At 32.5% G+C, this 21775-nt stretch overlaps 2 protein-coding genes across 2 annotated transcripts; both read left to right on the forward strand.

The window, feature by feature from the left end:
- The first annotated feature begins 13675 nt into the window (after positions 1-13675).
- Positions 13676-15113, forward strand: LOC109123707 (uncharacterized protein At2g29880). Its single transcript, XM_019224222.2, has 2 exons — positions 13676-14097; positions 14476-15113. Exons 1-2 carry the CDS (start codon positions 13744-13746, stop codon positions 14995-14997), a joined length of 876 nt encoding a protein of 291 aa, XP_019079767.1. The 5' UTR covers positions 13676-13743; the 3' UTR covers positions 14998-15113.
- A 2764-nt stretch (positions 15114-17877) lies between these two features.
- LOC100267160 (uncharacterized) lies at positions 17878-20262 on the forward strand. Its single transcript, XM_002271299.4, has 3 exons — positions 17878-18716; positions 19282-19436; positions 19645-20262. Exons 1-3 carry the CDS (start codon positions 18143-18145, stop codon positions 19897-19899), a joined length of 984 nt encoding a protein of 327 aa, XP_002271335.1. The 5' UTR covers positions 17878-18142; the 3' UTR covers positions 19900-20262.
- The last annotated feature ends 1513 nt before the right edge of the window (positions 20263-21775 follow it).

Raw genomic sequence — 21775 nt, forward strand, 5'->3', positions numbered from 1 at the left:
ACTATTCTACATATGAGAAATTTTGAAACTTTAAATAGGAGTTAGAGACCCAAACTAGTCATTATTAGGCATAGTTTGTGTTGAACTAACTACTAATTGTTAGGCATTTAATGTCCTAACAGGTGACCGTTACATCCTAGAAGCTCATTTGATCGAGTAATTGATCAACTAGGTAAAACGAGCTTTTGTGAACCTCAATTAATTCAATCAACTAACAATAACCGTTTCAACCAATTGGTTGAAATAACCAATTAAGCCACTTCGATCAAATTTGGTAAAACATTCATAAAATATGAAAAATTAAAACACAATTGACCTTTAACGAATCCAATTGTTTCAAAATGAAAACTTACAATAAAAAAACATTTTGTAATGATGAACTACATGTTAAGACATGAGTTTTTATCCTTGAAATAAATAATCTCACTTTTATAGGAGTCATTAAAAAAATATCGAAATGAGCTAGTTTTTAAAATTTCTGCAACTTTAGTGCAAAATCTTTGGGAAACCAAATTAGATTAACTCTTAAACATTTTGAAAACTATTTTAACCATGAATAGAACTAATGAAAAATGGTTTGTATTTGGAAAGATTCCTTATCTAATTTATAAAATCATAAAACCAATTTAGGCGTTTTGATGAATTATAGTGCTTTAAAAAAGATGCAATTTAACATAAACTTAGTAGACCAATAACCTTACAAAGAGATTCTAAGATTTTATGGGCATGATCTTAAGATATCATCTCTTTGAGATCTCTTCTCCCTTTCTTCTTAATTTTCTTTTGACTTGATGTTTTCTTGATTCTCTCTTTGTAAATCTTATTTAATTTAATTACAATTGAAACATAATCATTTGTTTTATATTTTGTTTTATAATTATTAAATCAAAATCAATCAAACCTTGGTGTAACAAAAAATAGTCCAAAATTGCTAAAATTAATATATGTTTGGTCTAAGAAATTCAAATATTAATTGATTTGATTTTTTATTTTCAATTTATTTTTAAAATCATTAAACTATCAACAAATCTAAGCATTAAGCTTTGGTTGATTTGGAGTTTGTTTACCTAATGAGAAATCTGGGAAAAACATAAAAGAAAAAAAAGAATACTTATGTGGAAAAAAAGAAAATACTAATATAGTCAATTTGGTTTTGAAGGGTATGAAATGAGTAAACTTTATTTTTGAGTTCCAAATTATCCTTAAAAATTATTAGACTTGTTATGCATCTAACCTACCAAGTCTTGCTTGATTTGGAATTCACTTATCTAGTGAAAAAATTTGGAGAAATTAGTGAAAAAATTAATAAGGGACTTACCATTAGTGTTTACAATGAGTGTTTATAGGCCAAAAGTATTACATACTTGATCATGAGGAAATACATGTATGGATACAGTATGGTACATGCATGAACAATAGTTGATGCATGTACTAGTTATTGTTTTCTTATTTTTCCCATGTGTTGTTCATACTGCTTTCGCATACAAGTTAATATACTTCTTTTGTGCATTACCATCAATAGATATATGCTACCTTGAGATCTTTTTTGTAACACTACAAGTTCATTTACATTCTATTGGAAGTGAGAAGAGAAACTTTTCAAATTTTCAAAGATTGAAATGGTGATGGCTTCGTATGGGTTGTAGATGAACCAGACTTTGAATAAAGAGTGGGCATTTTCTCAAAATAGTGATCACAAGTTTGTTTTTTCTTGTTTTATTTTTAAAAAAATAATTCCATAAAATTAATATAAATCAAAGCCCTAAAAGTTAGTTAAATTTTAAGTTGGAATTGCAAAGAATTATAACAAAAATCTCAAAAAATAAAAAAAAAATAAAAGAACTCGTGAATTATAAGGATGTCAACAAGACATTTGCAAGATAGGTCACCTTCATCATAACTCCACCCTAATTATTTAAATGTATTCCTATTCTCATCTGAAACCTATATTGGAGGGGATGGATTAGAGAATTTTCTATACTCACTTGTATCCATATAAAAAATTTTATTACAATTATTTTTAAAAAAAAAGTATTGTATAAAAATAAATATAATTTACAAACATTCGCAATTTATAAATAAATTAATTGATTTTCATAAATTTTATTTTTATAATAAATAAACTTATATTTTAATTTTTTTCAAAAAAATAAGAAAAATGAAAAACAATAAATTATTTATATTTAATTTTATATGTAAATAAAGTATAACATTACAAGGTGGGGTGGGGCAACACCACATCCACCCTATGCTAAAATATAAAAATAAAATAAGATCTTAAACTCACCCTTAATTGATTTAAACCCCTCACAAACTCATATTATTGGAAGCAAGGTAGAGTAGGGTTCCAAATATACTTAGCTTCATTGTCATCCCTAAAAGAAACAAGTTTTTTAAAAATAAAAAAATAAAAAATCAATAGTTATTTCATTTAAAAAAAAAAAATCAACCAACCAAATGCAACATAGATAAAACCATGTGTAATTATTACATCAGTATAAAAATATAGGATTCCTTATCAAATAGCATCCCACCTATTAAGATTTTTTTTATTAAAGGAATTTACGATTCTTTTTTAATTTGAAAAATAAATTGAGAAAAAAAATTATCAAGTACTCAATTTTACTCAATATATAAGGATCTTTCCCAATAATAATTTCCACATGTGTGAATGGTCAATAGGTCAAAGTGTTGGTAGCCATTTTGGTCAATGTTTCCAGAATAAGACTACTTATTGAACCAAAAAAATTGTCAATTCACAATTCAATAGTTAGACCACGGTGAAATGGTGATCAAACAAGTGACATCATAAATATATAATTATATATGTGTAGACCACTCTTGTGGATCAAGAGGTATTGCTGGCCACCCGGGAGAGTTGGGCATTTTATTTATTGGAGGGGGGGGGGGGGGGGGGGCACGGTTTCCAAAGGAGCCAAGCTACTGAGACATGTGGCAAAGGACGCTACCACCTTGCCATGGTGGTGGTTGAGGATGGAGACCTTTTTTTTGAACGATGAGTAGTGCAACGGGTAGAAGCTTATAGGAGAAGAAAGAAACAGAACAAGAAAAGGGATTGGGAGAAAAAAAAAATAGAGCAAGAAGGAGGTTGAGGAAAAAAAACGAACAGAAGGGGGTAGCTGGAGCTGGATGGATTTCGAGGAACGAACGAGACTTTTTGGGGAGAGGTTGAGAAAAGGAGCTAGAAGCTGGGCTCGAGGGGAAACCTATCAGGTTGGTAATGGGTTTTCTATTTCAGGGTGTTGTTTGGTATGTTTTTCGGAGAAATATGGGCCTTTTGAGCACTGAGAAGGTGAAGCTTTTGTGACCTTATAGAGGTTTCTGGGAGGTTTTCATCACCATAGGTGTTGTTTATGAGTTCAGCAAAGATGATTTGACCTATTCGGGTTTGTGAGGGGGTGGTGTTTGGTGTGATGTTGCTGAGAAATGTGGATTGTTGAGCACTGAGATGGTTAAACTTTTGTAAGCTTGAGAGAGGTTTTTTAGGTTTTAATCAGTGTATGTTGGTATCCGTGCAACGATTAATGGCGAAAAATAGAAAAAAAACGAAAAAGAAGAACATGGAGATTTAACATGGTTCGGCTAATTGCCTACATCCACGGGAACAGGGAAAGAGGATGTTCACTATGTTAAAATCAGGTTTACATAAAAATAAAAATAAAAAAAAAAAATAAAATTTATACTAACCCTTAGGAATGAAATTCCAAAAAATACCCCTGAACCGTATCACGGGGGGCAACACCCCCCCAACCTACCGTTTGCCCCCACAACAAAAGAAGTACAAGCTGAATGGAAAATACCGTTGTTAGGCTCCCGTTCCACTCCGCTTCACTCCAGCAATTTGTCTATTTTTCTCCATATGTCTTTTCACTCAAATATGAGTCACATAGTACAACAATCTCCACCTTGGCGAATATTCACTCACCTCTTAGGAGACAAGAAACATAGCTTATAACTCCACCTAAGACAATAGGTTGGGGTATCTCCTATCTAGCAATTGGAGACATTAATCAAGTTCAAGCAATGCTTGAACTTTTCTATGGGAACAAGCTTTGTCAACATGTCTGCTGCTTTCTCAGAGGTATGGACCTTCCCAAGTAACAGTTCACCAGAAGAAACCAATTCCTTGATCTTATGGAACCTCACATCTATATGTTTGGTCCTTGCATGATACACCTAGTTCTTTGCCAAATAAATGGCACTCTGACTATCACAATATAATTGAACTCCACCTTGCTGAATACCCAACTCCTTAACCAAACCTATAAGCCATAATGATTCCTTTACAGCCTTAGCAATTGCCATATATTCTGACTCAGCAGTAAATAGTGCAACTAAAGACTGTATTATAGACTTCCAACAAATAGGTCCCCCACCAAGGGTGAATACATAACCTGTGGTAGACCTCCTATCATCCAAGTCACTTGCATAGTCTGCATCAACATATCCTCTAACTGAAGGATCACCCTGTTGTTTGTTGAACATGATGTCATAGTCTGTAGTACCACTTAAGTATCTAAAAATCCACTTGACTACATCCCAATGTATTCTTCCCAGATTTGATAAAAACTTGCTCACCACAATAACAACATGCGCCAAATCTGGTCTTGTACAAACCATAGCATACATCAAGCATCCCATTGCACTTGCATATGGAACCTTTGACATATCTTTCACTTCATCATCTGTCTTTGGACATTGATTAGTAGACAACCTAAAATGATTTGCCAAAGGTGTACTTACTGGTTTTGCATCATCCATGTTGAACCTCTCCAACACTTTCTTAACATAGCTATACTGAGATAACCATAATCTCCCTGAAGCTCTATCCCTATGAATCTCCATTCCAAGAATCTTCTTGGCTGCACCTAAGTCCTTCATGTCAAACTCCTTACGCAACAAGGACTTCAACTTATTGACCTCAACCATACTCTTTACAACAATTAACATGTCATCCACATAGAGTAATAGAAAAAAAAAATGATGAATCATCATCTAGGCTCTTTACATAAACATAGCAATCATACTCACATCTCTTATAGCCAATCCTGATCATGTAGGACTCAAAACACTTGTACCACTGCCTTGGAGACTGTTTCAACCCATAAAGTGATTTCCTCAATTTACAGACCAAGTGTTCTTGTCCATGTTAAATAAACCCTTCTGGTTGTACCATATAGACCAACTCCTCCAAATCACCATGAAGAAAAGTTGTCTTTACATCCATTTGTTCCAACTGCATGTCAAAATGTGCTACCAAACCCAACATTGTCCTGATGGAAGTGTGTCTGACCACGGGGAAGAAGATCTCATCATAGTCAAGCCCTTTCCTCTATGAGTAACCCTTTGCTATTAAACGAGATTTGAACTTTTCACCCTCTTTTTCTGAAACTGCTTCTTTCTTCTTGTACACCCATTTACATCCTATTGCTCTCTTCCCCTCTAAAAGCTCCACCAAATCCCATGTCTGGTTCTTATGCAAAGACTGAATCTTCTCCATCATAACACCTATCCATCTACTTTTCTCTTGGTTGTGCATAGCCTCTTGAAAGGTAGTAGGATCTCCGCTACTAGTAATCAATGCATCAGAAACCAAATCTTCAAAACCATACCTGGTAGGTGGCTTAATAGTGCGTCTAGATCTGTCTATGGCTATACTGTGATGTTGTTGATCTTCTGAATTAGACTTCCCTGCATTCCGAGCATGATCCGCTATATCATGGGTCTCTAATTCCACCTGTATCAGTCGTTCATTACTACTACAACTTTCTAGTTCCTATTTCTCTCCTTTCTGAGTACACTGTAACATGGGTTTCTCATCAAAAACCACATCTCTACTGATCACCACCTTATTTGCCTTTGGATCCTAGAGCTTGAAGCCTTTCACCCCTTTCTGATACCCTAGAAATATACACTATCTAGACTTCACATCAAGCTTTGATCTCTCCTCATTAGGAATGTGCACATAGGCTAGACACCCAAATACTCTCAAACCAGAGTAATCTACCGGATTGCCTGTCCATACCTCCTTTGCTACTTTCCCATCTAATGTTGCTCTGGGTGACCTATTGATCAAGTAACATGCCATGTTCATTGCTTCTGCCCAAAATTTATTTTCAAGGCCTGCATTCAATTTGAGACATCGAGCTCTTTCAGCTATTGTTTTGTTCATCTTTTCTACTACACCATTCTGCTATGGTGTCTTGCGTACTGTGAAGTGTCTCTTAATCCCATGTTGCTCACACAATTCTGTGAACATTGAATCTGTATACTCAGTACCATTATCTAATCTGAGGCATTTTACCTTTCTCCCTGTATGGTTTTCTACTTCAGTTTTCCACAACTTGAACTTGGCAAACATTTCTAACTTGTGTCGCATGAAGTACACCCAAACCTTTCATGAGTAATCATCAATAAAACTCACAAAATACATACTTCCTCCAATGATGCTACCCTTACTGGTCCCCAAAATTCTGTATGAACAAAGTCAAGAACCCCCTCTGTCTTGTGTGTGGATGTCTTGAACTGCACTTTATTCTGTTTCCCAAAAACACAATACTTGCAAAAATCAAGTTTACATGTTTTGATACCCTTCAACAGATTTCTCTTGTGAAGCTCCATCACCCCACACTCACCCATATGCCCTAACCGCATATGCCACAAAACTATATTTTCTGACTCAGACTCTACGGTTGCAACTCCACCTATAATTGTGGTACCCAACAGTTTATAAATATTTCTTATTAATTTTTGCCCTTTCATCACTATCATAGCACCTTTGCTTACCTTCATTACTGCACTTGTAGACTTGTAACTAAACCCATTACAGTCTAAAGTCCCCAAAGAAATTAGATTTTTCCTTAAATCAGGTACATGTCTAACATCACACAACGTTCTAACAACATCATCAAACATTTTAATTATGATATTCTCTATTCTAGCAACTTTACATGAAGCATCATTACCCATAAGAATAGAACCAGAATTTACCAACATGTATGTGTTAAACCAATCTTTATTGGGTGTCATATGATAAGAGCATGTTGAATCCAAGATCCAAGAATCTGTAAGATGATCTGAACTGGATGAAACTGACAACATATCACCATCACCACTCTTTGAGTCTTCTTATGCCACTACATTCGCAGACTTTGATGAACCTTCTTTATTTTCCGATACTAAGCCCCCTTTCTTTTTCTCTGGAAAATCTCGTTTCATGTGCTTCTTTTTCCAGCACTTATAACATTGTATGTCCTTTCTCTTCCTAGATTTAGATCGGGATTTATTGTTACTCGATTCACTCCGGAACTTGTTTCTCCCACGTTCCTGATTACTCTTTGCCACAAACCTTCACCTTGAGAACTCTCATCATTGGCGTTCTTCCTCTGATTGAATCCTAAAAGAATGCTCATGATCTCCTCCAAATCAAGAGTTTCTTTCCCCCACATCAGAGTTGTAACCAGATTTTCATACATAGAAGAAGTAGAAAGGGAATTCAGTAACATCAACGCCTTGTCTTCGTCTTCGAACTTCACATCAATTCACTTCAAATCACTAATGATCTTATTAAACACATTGATATGTTGGCTTAAATCTGAGCCCTATACCATCTTAAGACCATACAATTTCTGCTTAAGATACAACTTGTTCGTCAACTACTTAGACATATACCGACTTTCCAATTTCAACCAAATTGTCGTCAGGGATTCCTCATCCATGACATGGTACATCACGTCATCAACCAAACAAAGCTTGATCATGGCTGCAGTCTTCGCTTTCAGATCCTTCCAATCCATATTGTTCATTCCATCTAGTTGCTTTCCATATAACACCTTCACCATACCTTGCTGCACTAACAGATCCTTAATCCTCCTCTGCCATAGGCCGAAATTCCCAGATCCATCAAACTTGACCATGTCGAACTTCGTAGAAGAAATCCCAAACATTGAACCTGGTGCTCTGATACCAATTTTTGGAATCCGTGCAATAATTAATGGTGAAAAATAGAAAAAAAAATGAGAAAGAAGAACACGGAGATTTAACATGGTTCCGCTAATTGCCTACGTCCACGGGAACAGGGAAAGAGGATTTCCACGGCTAATTGCCTCCGCTCCGTTCCACTTTGCTACGCTCTCGTTCACTTCTGCTTCACTCCAACATTTTGCCCTTTTTTCTCCATATGTCTTTTCGCTCAAATATGAGCCACATAATACAACAGTGTAAGTGTTGTTTCAGGGTTAAGTAAGACTGATCTGATCTCTGGTTCTTTTTTGGAGTAATGTTGGTGGAAAATGTACTTTTTTGAGACTGAAATGTTAAAATTTTTATTAACTCGTGAGAGGTTTCTGGGTTTTTGATCATCGTAAGTGTTGTTTCAAAGTTCATCTGACTGCATTTACGTTGTGATCTGACTACATTTACTTTTCTACTAAAAAAATGGGGTTTTAGTTTAGGGTTTTGTGTTTCAAAGAAAAATAGATTTCTTTGTTGTTTTTAGCTTGCTTGAACCTCTAGATAGTCTTTTTTTTTTAAAAAAGAGTTTTGTTGTCTAATAAGTTTGAATTTGAGGCTATTTTTGGGCCTCATAGGGTTAAGATAGGTGGTTTTGTTCTTAGTGGGGCTTGGATTTTGTAGCTTTTTATGTTTTGGTTATAAGAAAAAGTTGCTTTGCCTCAAAAGACATATTTTATAATGGATTTCTTCAAAGTTAAGAAGTTTAGAAAAACCCACAAACCAAACCTAGAAAAGGATTCAAAGGATAAGCCAGTGCCACAACACCAAAGTACCCCAAGGGCTAAGTGTCATCCTCTTAATCCTTCATTTCTTGGTGTCAAAAATGTTTTTTTAAAAAAAAATAATAAAATCCATTTTCAAATAATTTTTCAAATTTTCGAATTACAAATTAAAAATTCCATTTTCAAAATTATAATTTTCAATTTTTAATTTTTTTTTAAATTCCATTTTCAATTTTTATTTTTTTTTTCAAAATTTCAATTTTCAAATAATTTTCAAAACTTCAATTTCCAGATTTAATTTTCTAAACTTCCATTTTCAAATAATTTTCCAAAATTCCAATTTTCAAATTTACCTGTAAAAACTTCCATTTTCAAATAACTTTCCAAATTTTCAATTTTCAAATCTAATTTTCAAAACTTTCATTTTCAAATAATTTTCCAAAATTCCAATTTTCAAATTTAATTATTAAGAAATTTCATTCTCAAATAATTCTCCAAAATTCCAATTTTTAAAATTTTCATTTTCAAATAATTTTTCAAAATTCCAATTTTCAAATTTAATTGTCAAAACTTCCGTTTTCTAATAATTTTTCAAAATTCCAATTTTCAAATTTAATTTTTAAAAATTCCATTCTCAAACAATTATTCAAAATTCCTATTTTCAAATTTAATTTTCAAAACTTCCATTTTCAAATACTTTTTCAAAATTCCAATTTTCAAATATATTTTTTAAAATTTAATTTTTAAGATTTCAGATTTCAAATAATTTTCAAAACTTTAATTTTATTTCAAATAATTTTAATTTCACTCCAGTTTTCAAATATTTTTTAATTCTACCACTTTTCATCCTTCATTAGGGTTTTAAGTCATTAAAAATATCGTTTTTAAATAAACTTGCTACCTTTCATTTCAGTTAAACACTTTCACAAATTTTCTTTGATTTTAAAATAATTTACTGCTTTCCTTGATTTTTGATAAGCATGAAGGCAATTTTCATAATTCCAAAATAATGAAATTTGTGGGATTAATTCATGCAAAATAAATTGGACTTTGGTGGGGGCCCAACATTCATAACATTTCTTTCAAAAATAATTCAAGTGAATTGCATGATTGATATTGTGCGATTTTGACCAGTTTTGTGTGAGATATTTTACATTTTTCATTATGGGCTAACCTTTTTTCCATGACAGCACATTCTTATTTGCTACTAAGGTACGCTCCCACTCCTACTTCATTTATTTATTCATTCTCATGCTCGATTTGTTTTATTATTTGATTATTTCATTGGTATCCATTGATTTTATCATCAATTGTCACACTTGTTTCACCTTATTTAGTAGAGACCCGTTCTTAAGGGGCTTAGAGGGGTGCTATGTTCTTTCACCGTACCTTCCCGATAAGTAATCTGACCCTTGGACTTATCTCTGTTTTCACAGACCGTCTTTTCCAAATAAGGAATCACACTTAGGGGGTGTTTGGTACACGGGAATAGGAAGTGGGAATAGACATCTCATTCTTTTTCTCTCTTATTCCTATGTTTGGATAAATGTTAAGATGATGGAAATGGAATAAAAAATTATTCCGGCAGAAATCAAATTCAACTTATAAGTCGGATTTGCATTCATAAAAAATAGGTGGTATTCTGATTCATTAAATCAATTTGATAATATAAAATAACCTAAATTACTATTTTACCCTCTTATCTCGTTCTTCAAACCCGATGTTTATCTTCTTTGTAAAGGTAGAAATCCATTTATCATCCACTTCTTATCTTCTTTGCAAAGCTAGAAACCCACTCATCATCCAATTCTCTACAACAAGTGATTCTTCCAAATTGAATTAATTAAACCTTCCAGATGTTTATCTTCTTTGTAAAGGTAGAAATCCATTTATCGTCCACTTCTTATCTTCTTTGCAAAGCTAGAAACCCATTCATCATCCAATTCTCTACAACAAGTGATTCTTCCAAATTGAATTAATTAAACCTTCCACTATATTTAAAAAAAAAAATCAATTTCTAATTTATAGGGTTTTGGATGTTCATTTTGATTGTTGGGTCTAGGATTCGTCATTGTTTGCTGCAACTAAGTTCTGAAAACTCCCTTCTACATCTCCGATCAGGTTTACCTTATTTTTTCTTTCTTCTTCTACTTCTTTATATGTGTTTCTTCCTCTTTATAAATCGATTATTATTTATTTATTTTTATTAATTTGTGTTTGGAATCTTGTATTTGATGTTTCTTTATATTGTATTAATGAAAACTGGAGAGAAAAATTGAAATGGTTGGAAAAAGATTTTTCGATTTCACGTCTTTGCAATATTTAAAATTTTTAATGGTTAGGATAATGTCATTCTAAAATTAAACGGATGTTTCAATTTGATAATAGTTTTAAGTATAATCTGGTACTGCTGTTGAGAAGTCGGAGTAGATAACTTTCTTTTCCACAGAGGACCACCCCCCATATTCACAAAACCCCAACCTTGACCCTGGTGGGATTTGACTCAAGCCTCTGGTATAGCTACTAATTGTAGCATAATTCCTTTATCAACTTAGACTGTCTTCCTGCTATGTTTAAATTGAGTAAATCATGGGGTTGTCATTCCGGTAATACGAAGTCTTCTTACCACACCCACCCCACCACCCAATTCTGCTCTCCGTGACTGTGATAATTAGAATTCTTTATTTTATTTAAGAACCTATGGGAATTCTTTTATCTCTCGTGTCACACAAATCGCCTCGTAGATCATTAATATGAAAGTTGCAATTCAAGAACTATAATATTAGACAGGTAGAAAGAATGCATAGATTATGGTGAAAAATGTTTGAAATGAAATTAACCTGCTGTCAAGCACCCACTAGCCAACCTTGGTTTAAAGTTTATATGGTAATTTTTGCAGAGCTAATTTAAGTCCATATCGTTTTAATGACAATGGGTTTCTTTCACTTTCCCCGGGTTGCAATTTATCATTACACAACAGGATGATTGTCCATACCATCGGCTCTGCCGTAGTTTCTTATTTGTATTGCCCATACCACTTTTTTCCCTTTTTATTGGCTTAAAGTGTAAGGGGAAATGATTATGTACTCAAACAGTCACATCCACAAGCAATGGCAGTTGTTGAAAATTTTGAGGCAAAACATCTTAGAAAGAAGGAAAAAAATAGAAAGAAAAATGAAAGGAAAAGAGAAGTTTCTTTTAAAGCTTATTTTTCATTTCTCAGGTAAAGTGTAAATAATTTGAAAATATATAATTTTATTTTTTTTTCTTTTATACAAAAAAATAAAAATAAAAATTTGAAATTGGCATTTAAAGTTAGGTGGTGTTTATTTTTTTACATAATTCTAAATAGAACATTAATATTTAATAATATTAAATATTATGGTGTTTTTCTTCCTTTATGATTAGGACTCTTGCACAGCCATGGACCTCATTGAGATGGAAAGAAAAGAACAACTTATCCTGATTCTATATATTATAGTAAACATACTTAATATGCTTACTGCACTTTGTACGACTACAAGGAAACATTATCAGAGGCGAACATTGATGGAAAGACCTGCAAATAGAGAATTTTTGCGAGTTGAAAATCTTAATCGATTGATTTATGGGAGTGATGTAGCATGTATGGAGCAACTTAGGATGGATAGACATACTTTCACCACGTTATGTTCTATGCTTCGTACTATTGGTAAACTAAAGGATTCAAAATATATTGATGTAGAAGAAATGGTTGCATTATTCTTACATATTCTTGCACATCATGTAAAGAATCGAGTTATAAAATTTCGATTCTTAAGGTCTGGAGAAACTATTAGTAGACATTTCAATGCAGTATTGAATGCAGTCATTCGCCTACAAGGAGTATTACTCAAAAAACCGGAACCAGTCTCTGAGAACTCCACAGATGAGAGATGGAAATGGTTTAAGGTATATAAATTATAAATTAAGTTTATATAGGTTTAATTATTTCATATTATAGTAATACTAATGTTTTTATTTAAATAGAATTGTCTAGGAGCTTTAGATGGAACTTACATTAAAGTGAATGTACGTGAGGGAGACAAACCTAGATATCGAACAAGGAAGAATGAAATTGCAACAAATGTCTTAGGAGTTTGTTCTCAAGACATGCAATTTATTTATGTATTGCCAGGTTGGGAGGGATCAACCTCTGATTCTCGAGTGCTTCGAGATGCAGTTAGTAGGAGAAATGGACTGACAGTTCCACATGGTAAAATATGGTTTTTATAAACAATTGATTTCTTTTTAATATATGATATATTTTTTAAAATATGTTTTGGAATATTCATTTTAGGTTATTACTATCTTGTTGATGTTGGCTATACAAATGGAAAAGGGTTTCTTGCCCCATATAGAGGGCAAAGATATCATCTCAATGATTGGAGAGAGGGACACATGCCAACAACCCATGAAGAGTTTTTCAACATGAAGCATTCTGCAGCAAGAAATGTTATCGAGAGATGTTTTGGTTTGCTTAAACTACGTTGGGCTATACTTAGGAGCCCTTGTTTCTATCCAATAAAGACACAATGCAAAATCATTCTTGCTTGTTGTCTTATTCATAATCTCATTAAAAGAGAGATGCCTGTGGATCCATTGGAACAAGAGTTGGATGTGCAAGACCACCAAGTTGTAGGTGAACCAATAACTATAATTGAACCATCGGATCAATGGAGCGCTTGGCGAAGAAATTTAGCAATTCAAATGTTTAATGAATGGAGGACATTATAGTATGTTGTTTATTTTAGGAGAAAAATTATGTTTGATGTTTTAGACTTATCATTTGCAAATTTTGAATGGTTTGTATGGATTATTATGTGATGAACTAGTTTGAATTGAATTTGATAATGTTTTTCTATTGTTGAATTTGAGATATAATTAGACATGTGTTTATTATAATTGTCTTCATATTATATTTTTTCTTAAAATATAGTTATATAATTTGATATTTTTGAAACATAGGATGGATTCTACATCAAGTGGTCAAATAAGAGGGCGTGGAAGAAACAAACGAGTGTGGACTCCTGGTGAGGATGAAAAATTGGTTGAGTGTCTTGTTGAGTTGTGTGTTTCAGGGAAGGTAAAATGTGACAATGGGTTTAAACCAGGAGCATTTTTACAAGTGGAGAAGATGTTAGAGGAAAAGCTTCCAAATAGTGGACTTAAAGCAAGTCCACATATTGAATCGCGTGTGAAGACTTTAAAAAAACAATTCAATGCCATAATGGATATGTTAACCCATGGTAGCGGGTTTTCTTGGGACAATGAAAAGAAAATGGTTTTATGTGATCAAGATGTATTTGAAGGTTGGGTAAAGGTAAATATATTTACAATACTTCCTATCTTGTATTTTTATTCCACAACATCTTGTTAATGTAATTTGATACATTGGTATATTCTTTTGCTTTCAATATATTATGTATTTTATATGAATTACATTTTAATGCATGATATATTCTTTCTTTTTTAGTATCTACCATTGCTGCTTTTAGGAAAATAATTAGGAGTTATAGTTGGAAGTGATCATAAAAATTCAAATAGACCCTATTCTATAATTCATTTCATCAAGGAAAGACATGATATATATTCTTAATCATTTATCTTGTCTTCAAACCAATGTGGCATGAGATTAATATTTCTTTAAGTTAGTAACTTTTATTTTAAAGGTGCTAATTATTTTTTGTTTATTTTACAGGGGCATAAAGATGCTAATGGTTTGAGACTCAAGCCATTTCCACATTTTGATGATCTAAGTCTTGTTTTTGGTAAAGATCGTGCTAATGGAAAAGGAGCAATGTCAGCTGCTGATATTTTGGAAGAGTTAGATCAAGTTGAAGCAAGCAATGGCATTGGAGTTGATGACTTAGAAGCTGAAGTTGATGCCTCTCATACTAATACAGTTGCATCCACTCCAAGTAGAATGGAATGTTCATCACAATCTCGTAGGAAAAGAGCAAGGAATGATGACACAACTTTAATTAATGTGATGACAAGAACATGCAATGCATTAGAGAGCCTTGTTGGTAACTTCAACCAACAGACGGAAAAGGAAAATAGAGTGGTTGGTGAGTTGGAGAAACTTCCTAATCTTAATAGGTTGGACATATTGAAGTTAAGTCAAATTATTATGAGTGACCCAATGAAAGTCAAACTTTTGTTCAATTTAGATGAAGATCTCAAGGTTGAATGGGCGAAACAACTTCTTCAAACCCCATAAATCTCCATGTTGCATCCTTGTTGATTTATTGTCTTTAGGTTGGATTGATAGAAATTTTAGGTTGGATTTTGTTTCATCACTTTCCTAGGAACTTTTTTATTGATTTGATGGCTTAATTTTGGAGGATATACTAGTTATAGATTTTAGTAGATATGGTACTTATATTGAGAACTAGAATGAAGTTTGTGTTTTTTTATTTCATTTTTTGCAAATAAGAAATAAGTATTTGGTAGCTTTGACAATTTATATGTTCTTATATTTTTTTTCTCCTTTTTTTTCTTAGTAAAATATAATTCTATAGTTTTTTTTGCATGACAAATTATTTAAAATTTTGAGGAAAAAAAAAACAAATATTTAACTACTTAAGCATGACAAATTATTCAAATTTTTAATAAAAATAATAATTGAATATTTGTGCATTAGGGTTATACGATTTTTTATGGTTAATTTTTTATTTATCGAGTATATATATTTTTTAGTCTTATTATTTAATAACAAAAAACCTCTCAAATTTTTTTTTAAAATAAAAGTAAAAATAAAAAATATTTTAAATTATATGAAAGGATATTATTGTAAATTTATTTATTTTTATTTCCATTCATATTATTATCAAACATTGGAATGGAAACAAATAATCATTCTAATCTTGCATTCCTAAGTTCATCCAAATGCTAGAAATGGAATCATCAAATTCATTCCATTCCACTAAGAAATAGGAAAGAAAACAAAATATTCATTTCCATTCCCTATTCCAACGTACCAAACACCCCCTTAGGGTTTTCTTTTTTATTTTGTTTTCCCTTTAAAAATAAAATAAAAATAAATGGTGACTCCAAGCTTTTTATAAAAATCATTTTTTCACCAAATAAATAACAAGCGAGTTTCGTCATCGAGTGGGGACACACGTGAAAATTGCGAGTTCACAATATGATCAAAATTAAAAATAATTATACGAAAAGAATAAAATATATAAATAATTAAAAGTTTTAAACACATTTCCTTCTTTTATCATCATTAATATTGATAGCTTAACTTGCAATAAGGATAACATAAAAAATTATTAATTTTATTAAATATTTAACCATTAATTGTTAAGATAAAATAAAATTTTATTATTTAAATTTATTTGGATTTTAATAGTTATAAATATCTACAAAATTATTTGTTTTCCTATTTATATTATTTTGATATTTATTATAATTAATTCATAAAATTTGTTTTTATTTTTATATTATTTTGATATTTGTTATATAATTAATTCATAAATATTTATATTATATATATACTTTTTAAATGCTTTCTTAAACAAAGGTGCAAACAGAACTGGGGGGCCCATTACCTCATTTTGTATACTTAAAGGCCCAGTTCAAATCCCCAGAGAGTTTGCCTAGTTAAGGTGTGGGCATGTACTTGGGCCCACTTGTTTTCAATGTACCGCCCTAGTTTGAGAGAAAAGGGGAAAGTGGGTTGGGCTTGGGCTAATTGCCACAATCTTTCATGAGCCGGCCACTGGTTCAGCGGTTGGACCATTGGGTGGACCGGTTCAGTGGCGGTTCAACACAAGTCTGGCCTAATGAGTGAACCAAACCGAACCGTTCGGGTCCAATTTTTAAAATATTAATTTTAATAACCATGCTGTTATTATAAATTGTATCTTACATATTGTATTTATCATATTTGTTTCTAAATTATATATGAATTTATTAAAAAATAAAAATGTTAAAATGAAATTTTAATTATCTTATTTTCAAATCCTATTTAATTTATTATTGAAAATACAAAAATAACGAATTGAATAAAAAAATTATATTATGATAGTTTAAAACAAAAAAATGATTATTCATATATCATAGAGTAATAAATATCATTTTAATATCAAATATATTTTTAGATTTTACATATTGTTATTGAATAATGCAAATTATACTTATTATTATTATTTCTTTTATCATACTTTGATACTAATATAATATTTCCATCAAAATGATATTCTTTCATTCAATAGTGTCATGAAATAGATGGGAACTAAATGATGTATATAAGTTATTAATATGAAATTAAATACTTAATGTAGATTAATATTAAGTGCAACCTAAAAAAAATTATATTTTTTATTAAAGTATTAAATATTATTATCAAATATTTCAAATTATATCATGTAATATGTATTATTGTACCTTTTATTAGTTTTTCTCGTTGTTTTTATTAGTTTTGATTATTCTACTAAAACTTTTTTGTCAAAATTTTCACTAATCTAACTATCAATATATTTATAAATTTATTCATGTATTCTGGTCAAAAACTTATATGTATTAAAAATAAAGTTGAGATTTTGTTTAACAATTAAAAATAAAATGACATTTTATTGAAAATTTTAAAATTTTATTTCATAATTGAGAAAAAAATAATATTTTATTAAACAAAAAATAAAATAAATCAAGATTTGTGTTGAAATAAATGCAGGAGCTGAAAGCAAAACATAATAATTAGGATCAGTTTATGCAAAATAAGTAATTAGGGTAAATTTAGAAACTTTTTAGAAAATAAGACGATTTTGGCATTTTCTATGACTTACTATTTGAATGTAAGCAACAGGATCATCTCTTCAATGGCGAAGGTTATAGTTTTATTATTATTATTTTTAAATAATAAAGCTTTGCATTATTTTCTCTCTTTTTATCATACAATTGGGTGGGTAGAAATAGTGCAACAAGTTAATTTCTTTTTCACATGATAATATATCTTAAAAATTGGGAATTGGGGACATCAAGAGACGGAGACCCCACTGGAACCAGATATAGACGCCACTTCAGTGGTGGACCCTCCAACTGAGTTTAATGGATAGTACCGTTTCGAAATGTGTCTAGTGCATAGTGCATGAAGATAAATCTTATTTTTTTAGGAAAATAAGAATTGATGACCTGTCTTGATGACGGGGCTAATTCCAACAAACCACACCACACAAGACAACGGACACGTCACGCCAAGGAGCGTACCAGGAACCGAGCAACGGGCCATCATTTCTTCAAAAGCGAGCAGGGGAAATCTTCAAGACGACTCACTCCAATCAACACTCCCTTCCACTCACCCCCTGTTTGTTTCCCGAGATATTTCTCTATTTCTCAGATCTTGATCTCTCTGCACAATGGGAAACAGTTGCGTGAAGCTCAAGAAATCCACGGCGGAGATCGCGCCCTGCGAATTCGTTAAAGACTCACCACCTGTCGTCATACTCTACGGATCTCCAGCGGTTCCTCTCACCTCCTACATCCGGTTCGCCCTGCACCACAAATGCGTGTCCGTCCGAATGGTGTCGGCCGAGACGCCGATTCTCGGGCCCGATACGCTGGTTCTGCAGTGCGGCTCCGACACCGTTTCGGGATCGAGGGAGACGCTGATGCGGTACATAGAATCGAGGTTCCCTCGGCCCCCGCTGGTGATGAGCCGCGGCGGTGACTGCGATGAAACGACGCCGTTGATAGTGACGGCGACGAGGCTGCAGCACCGGAGCATGACGTGGCACATTGAGAGGATGGTGAGGTGGGCGGAGGATCTGGCGGCGCGTGGTGGGAGAGGAGCAGTTGACCCGACAGTGGGGAGTCCGCGGATGGAGGTGAAGAAGTTTGGGAGGAGTTATGGTCATCTACTGGAGCTGATGCTGGAGCACGCTCAGATGGAGGAGAGGATCGTCTTCCCCATCTTAGAGAGGGCTGATCGAGGTAACGAAATGCTTCTTCTTCCACCGTATTGTAATTTAGAAAATAGCAGAAAAAATCCGAAATTTCCAGTTTATTACTATTTTAAAATTATGGTTATATATAAACTTATAATATATATTTTGCTTTATTTTTAATAACGTTTAAAATTATAATTGGAATGATATTATAGAGAAGCATAATGTCTACTTAAATTTCATGTAATAATTCCAAAAACACTTTATAAAACAGGAACAGCAGCTACTATCTTGTCACCGCAAAAAGTAAGGTCGGCGATGGACTCTTGTTAGAGAAAGAGTAGTTAACAAGTTATCATAATTAGTTAATTAAAAAATATTGTTTTTATTACAAAATATTGTGTAGGAGCGTTTCTAGTATTACAATTTTTGTAGACAGCATGGCTTTTGAAAAGTAGGGTGTAAGTTATCTGCCGTGAAGATGGAAAATGATCTCAAATGTTCAATTAATTGAAAAAGTCTAGTTTTCTCTCCAACAAAATACTTGAAAGAGCATTTTTTGCTTTAAAAATCTGATTAAGAGAATGTTGAGGATGTGAAACATGAAACAGGATTATCCAAAGCTGCAAATGATGATCATGCAAGGGACCTACCCATCATGAATGGCATCAAAGAAGACATCAAATCCATTGTGGTTTTGGACTCGGGCACCCCTGCATACCAAGAGGCCCTCTCCAACCTTTTCACTCGCCTCAAATCATTACAGGTTAGACCCACCACAAGTGATTTTGGATAAGAATATTCTTACTCGCCTTTCATGACTTGTGAAGTGTGAATGTAAAGTTAAATATGCACACAACTTGGAAGCTTAGAATGCACAAGTAAGACAACATTTAGGAAATGAATTTTTGTATTGCACAAGACACATGATTATTTGATGATTTTTGTAAGGGATTCTAATCTTGTGTGGGCAGGAGCACTGCAAGGAGCACTTCGATGGGGAGGAGAGGGATCTACTGCCGCTGATGGAGGCGGCAGAGCTGAGCAAGCAACAACACGAGAGGCTGTTGGAGCAGTGCTGGGATGCAATGCAGGGGACACACTCCCACCTATTTCGCTTCTTCATTGAGGGCCTCCCCCCTCATGATGCAATGAGCTACTTGGGCTTGATCATCAAGTGCAATGACAAAGATCGGGCGGCTACCATGCTCTGCCCCATCATGGAGTGAGATCTGGCCTTAGCTTCTAATGACCACTTGGCTTGTAAGTTTTTGCTGAGAATGAAGTACAAATGATATCATGTGGCTAATGTCTTCATGTGAAGGAATATTTTGAAGTGCGAGGACTTGGGGTGGCCTAAATCGTGGGACTCCAAGTCAGGTTACATGGTGGCATGGTTGAAAGAAGGATTCTGGTAAGAATATGTAAAAATGTGAAATGTCATGTAGTATAATGTCAATGTCCTTTATATTTCATCTGCCTTTAATTTTGAAATCAAATCTATGGTAATCAAGAAGTATTGTCACCAACACAAATCTCAAGAATTTGTAAAGAAAGTTCATAATCATTAATCCTATGAAAAATTGTCAGTATGTTAATGTAAATTCTTCTAGAAGTTTTATGCCACTTTTCTCCCTTCAAAACTCACCCAAAGATCCTTCTCTTAATCTTCAAACAAGGTTAATTCATATAGGTCTCAGACAAGCCTAACCACAAAAGGAAAAGAATAGAATGAAAATCACTTTATTTTTTTACTTTATTTATATTACATTTAAATCTTATTTCAATTTTATTTTTGACTTTATTTATATTTTCATTTAAATGGCAATATAACAATAATAATTAAATTAAAAAAATGGCAAATCAAAGGAAATTTAATGCAAATGCAATGAAATGGATTTTGGAATTAAAATCAAAACCAAATGAAAATAAAATCATAATGAAATCGAAAATGCAAGAAATGAAATAAAATATGGGATAGCAAGTGAAATGAGTGGGCATGACAGATGTCAAATGGTAGCAGGTGTGGCAGAGTACTTGATGGGTTAATAGGAAAGAAAAAGAAAAGAAATGATAACAAAGGAAGCAGCTTGTTGAAGAGAATAAGAATATTGTTTGGTGAGAGGAAGGAAGCAAAAGGGGAGGAGGGGGGAGGATTTCTTTTAGAGTGGGTTGAAATTCTTTCTTACAAGGGAAGCGTCATGTGAGAGAGTCCTTTTAGGGTGAAAGGAAAAAAAAAGGGTCGGAAAGGTTCCTTAGTTTTATGACTTCTTTTTCAGTACAAAAGATGAAAGGGGCTGGCAAGAGGTTGAGAAAGGGCGAAGGAAAAAGGAAAGAAATGATAAGGTAGAGATAATAAAGGAGGAGAGAAGAACTGTCAGGTTGTTTTCACGGAGTCGTCCGATGGCCAACCCATAACCCACTTTTAATCCTACAAACGCCACCTTCCTTCAGCCCATAAATAAAGGATTTGATAATTGTACCGTGAATTTAAAATTAATTTTTAAAAATACAGTACATTAAAAAATATTTTCAAATTTATAATATTTTTTTACCACTTTGAAAAGTATCTCTTGAAAATACATCTTTCATAATTTTTATATCAATAATACATGTTTAAAAAAATTGAATTCACATTGAAAATGTCTCTTTCCATAATTTTTATATTAATAACACATGTTAACAAAATTTGAATTTACATTAAAAGTATTTCTTCAAAAGACACCGTTTACAATTCTACAAAATCTAATTTATATTAAAAATGTCTTTTAAAGAGACACTTTTCACAATTTTTATATCAGTTGTATAGTAAAAAAATTGAATTTATATTAAAGATATCTCCTTAAGAGGCACTTTTTACAATTTCACAAAATTAAAATTATATTAAAGGTGTCTCTTTTCAACAAGTCTTGTATCAATCATCCATTGAAATAACTGAATTTATATTAAAAGTATTTTTTCAAAAGACATCTTCCACAATTCAATAAAATTAAATTTATATTGAAAGGTTTTCCTTTAAGAGACACTTTTAGTATAAATTTAATTTTTTCAATAGGTGACTAATATAAAAATTGTGAAAAATGTTCTTCAAAAGACACATTTAGT

The sequence above is a fragment of the Vitis vinifera genome, chromosome 13, assembly GCF_030704535.1.
Source record: "Vitis vinifera cultivar Pinot Noir 40024 chromosome 13, ASM3070453v1".
Lineage (NCBI taxonomy): Eukaryota > Viridiplantae > Streptophyta > Magnoliopsida > Vitales > Vitaceae > Vitis > Vitis vinifera.

Coding starts and splice junctions, on each gene's coding strand:
- LOC109123707 (XM_019224222.2), top strand. CDS start 13,744: ATGGATTCTACATCAAGTGGTCAAATAAGAGGGCGTGGAAGAAACAAA. Junction 14,098..14,475: donor TATTTGAAGGTTGGGTAAAG/GTAAATATATTT, acceptor TTTATTTTACAG/GGGCATAAAGATGCTAATGG.
- LOC100267160 (XM_002271299.4), top strand. CDS start 18,143: ATGGGAAACAGTTGCGTGAAGCTCAAGAAATCCACGGCGGAGATCGCG. Junction 18,717..19,281: donor CTTAGAGAGGGCTGATCGAG/GTAACGAAATGC, acceptor AACATGAAACAG/GATTATCCAAAGCTGCAAAT. Junction 19,437..19,644: donor CTCGCCTCAAATCATTACAG/GTTAGACCCACC, acceptor TTGTGTGGGCAG/GAGCACTGCAAGGAGCACTT.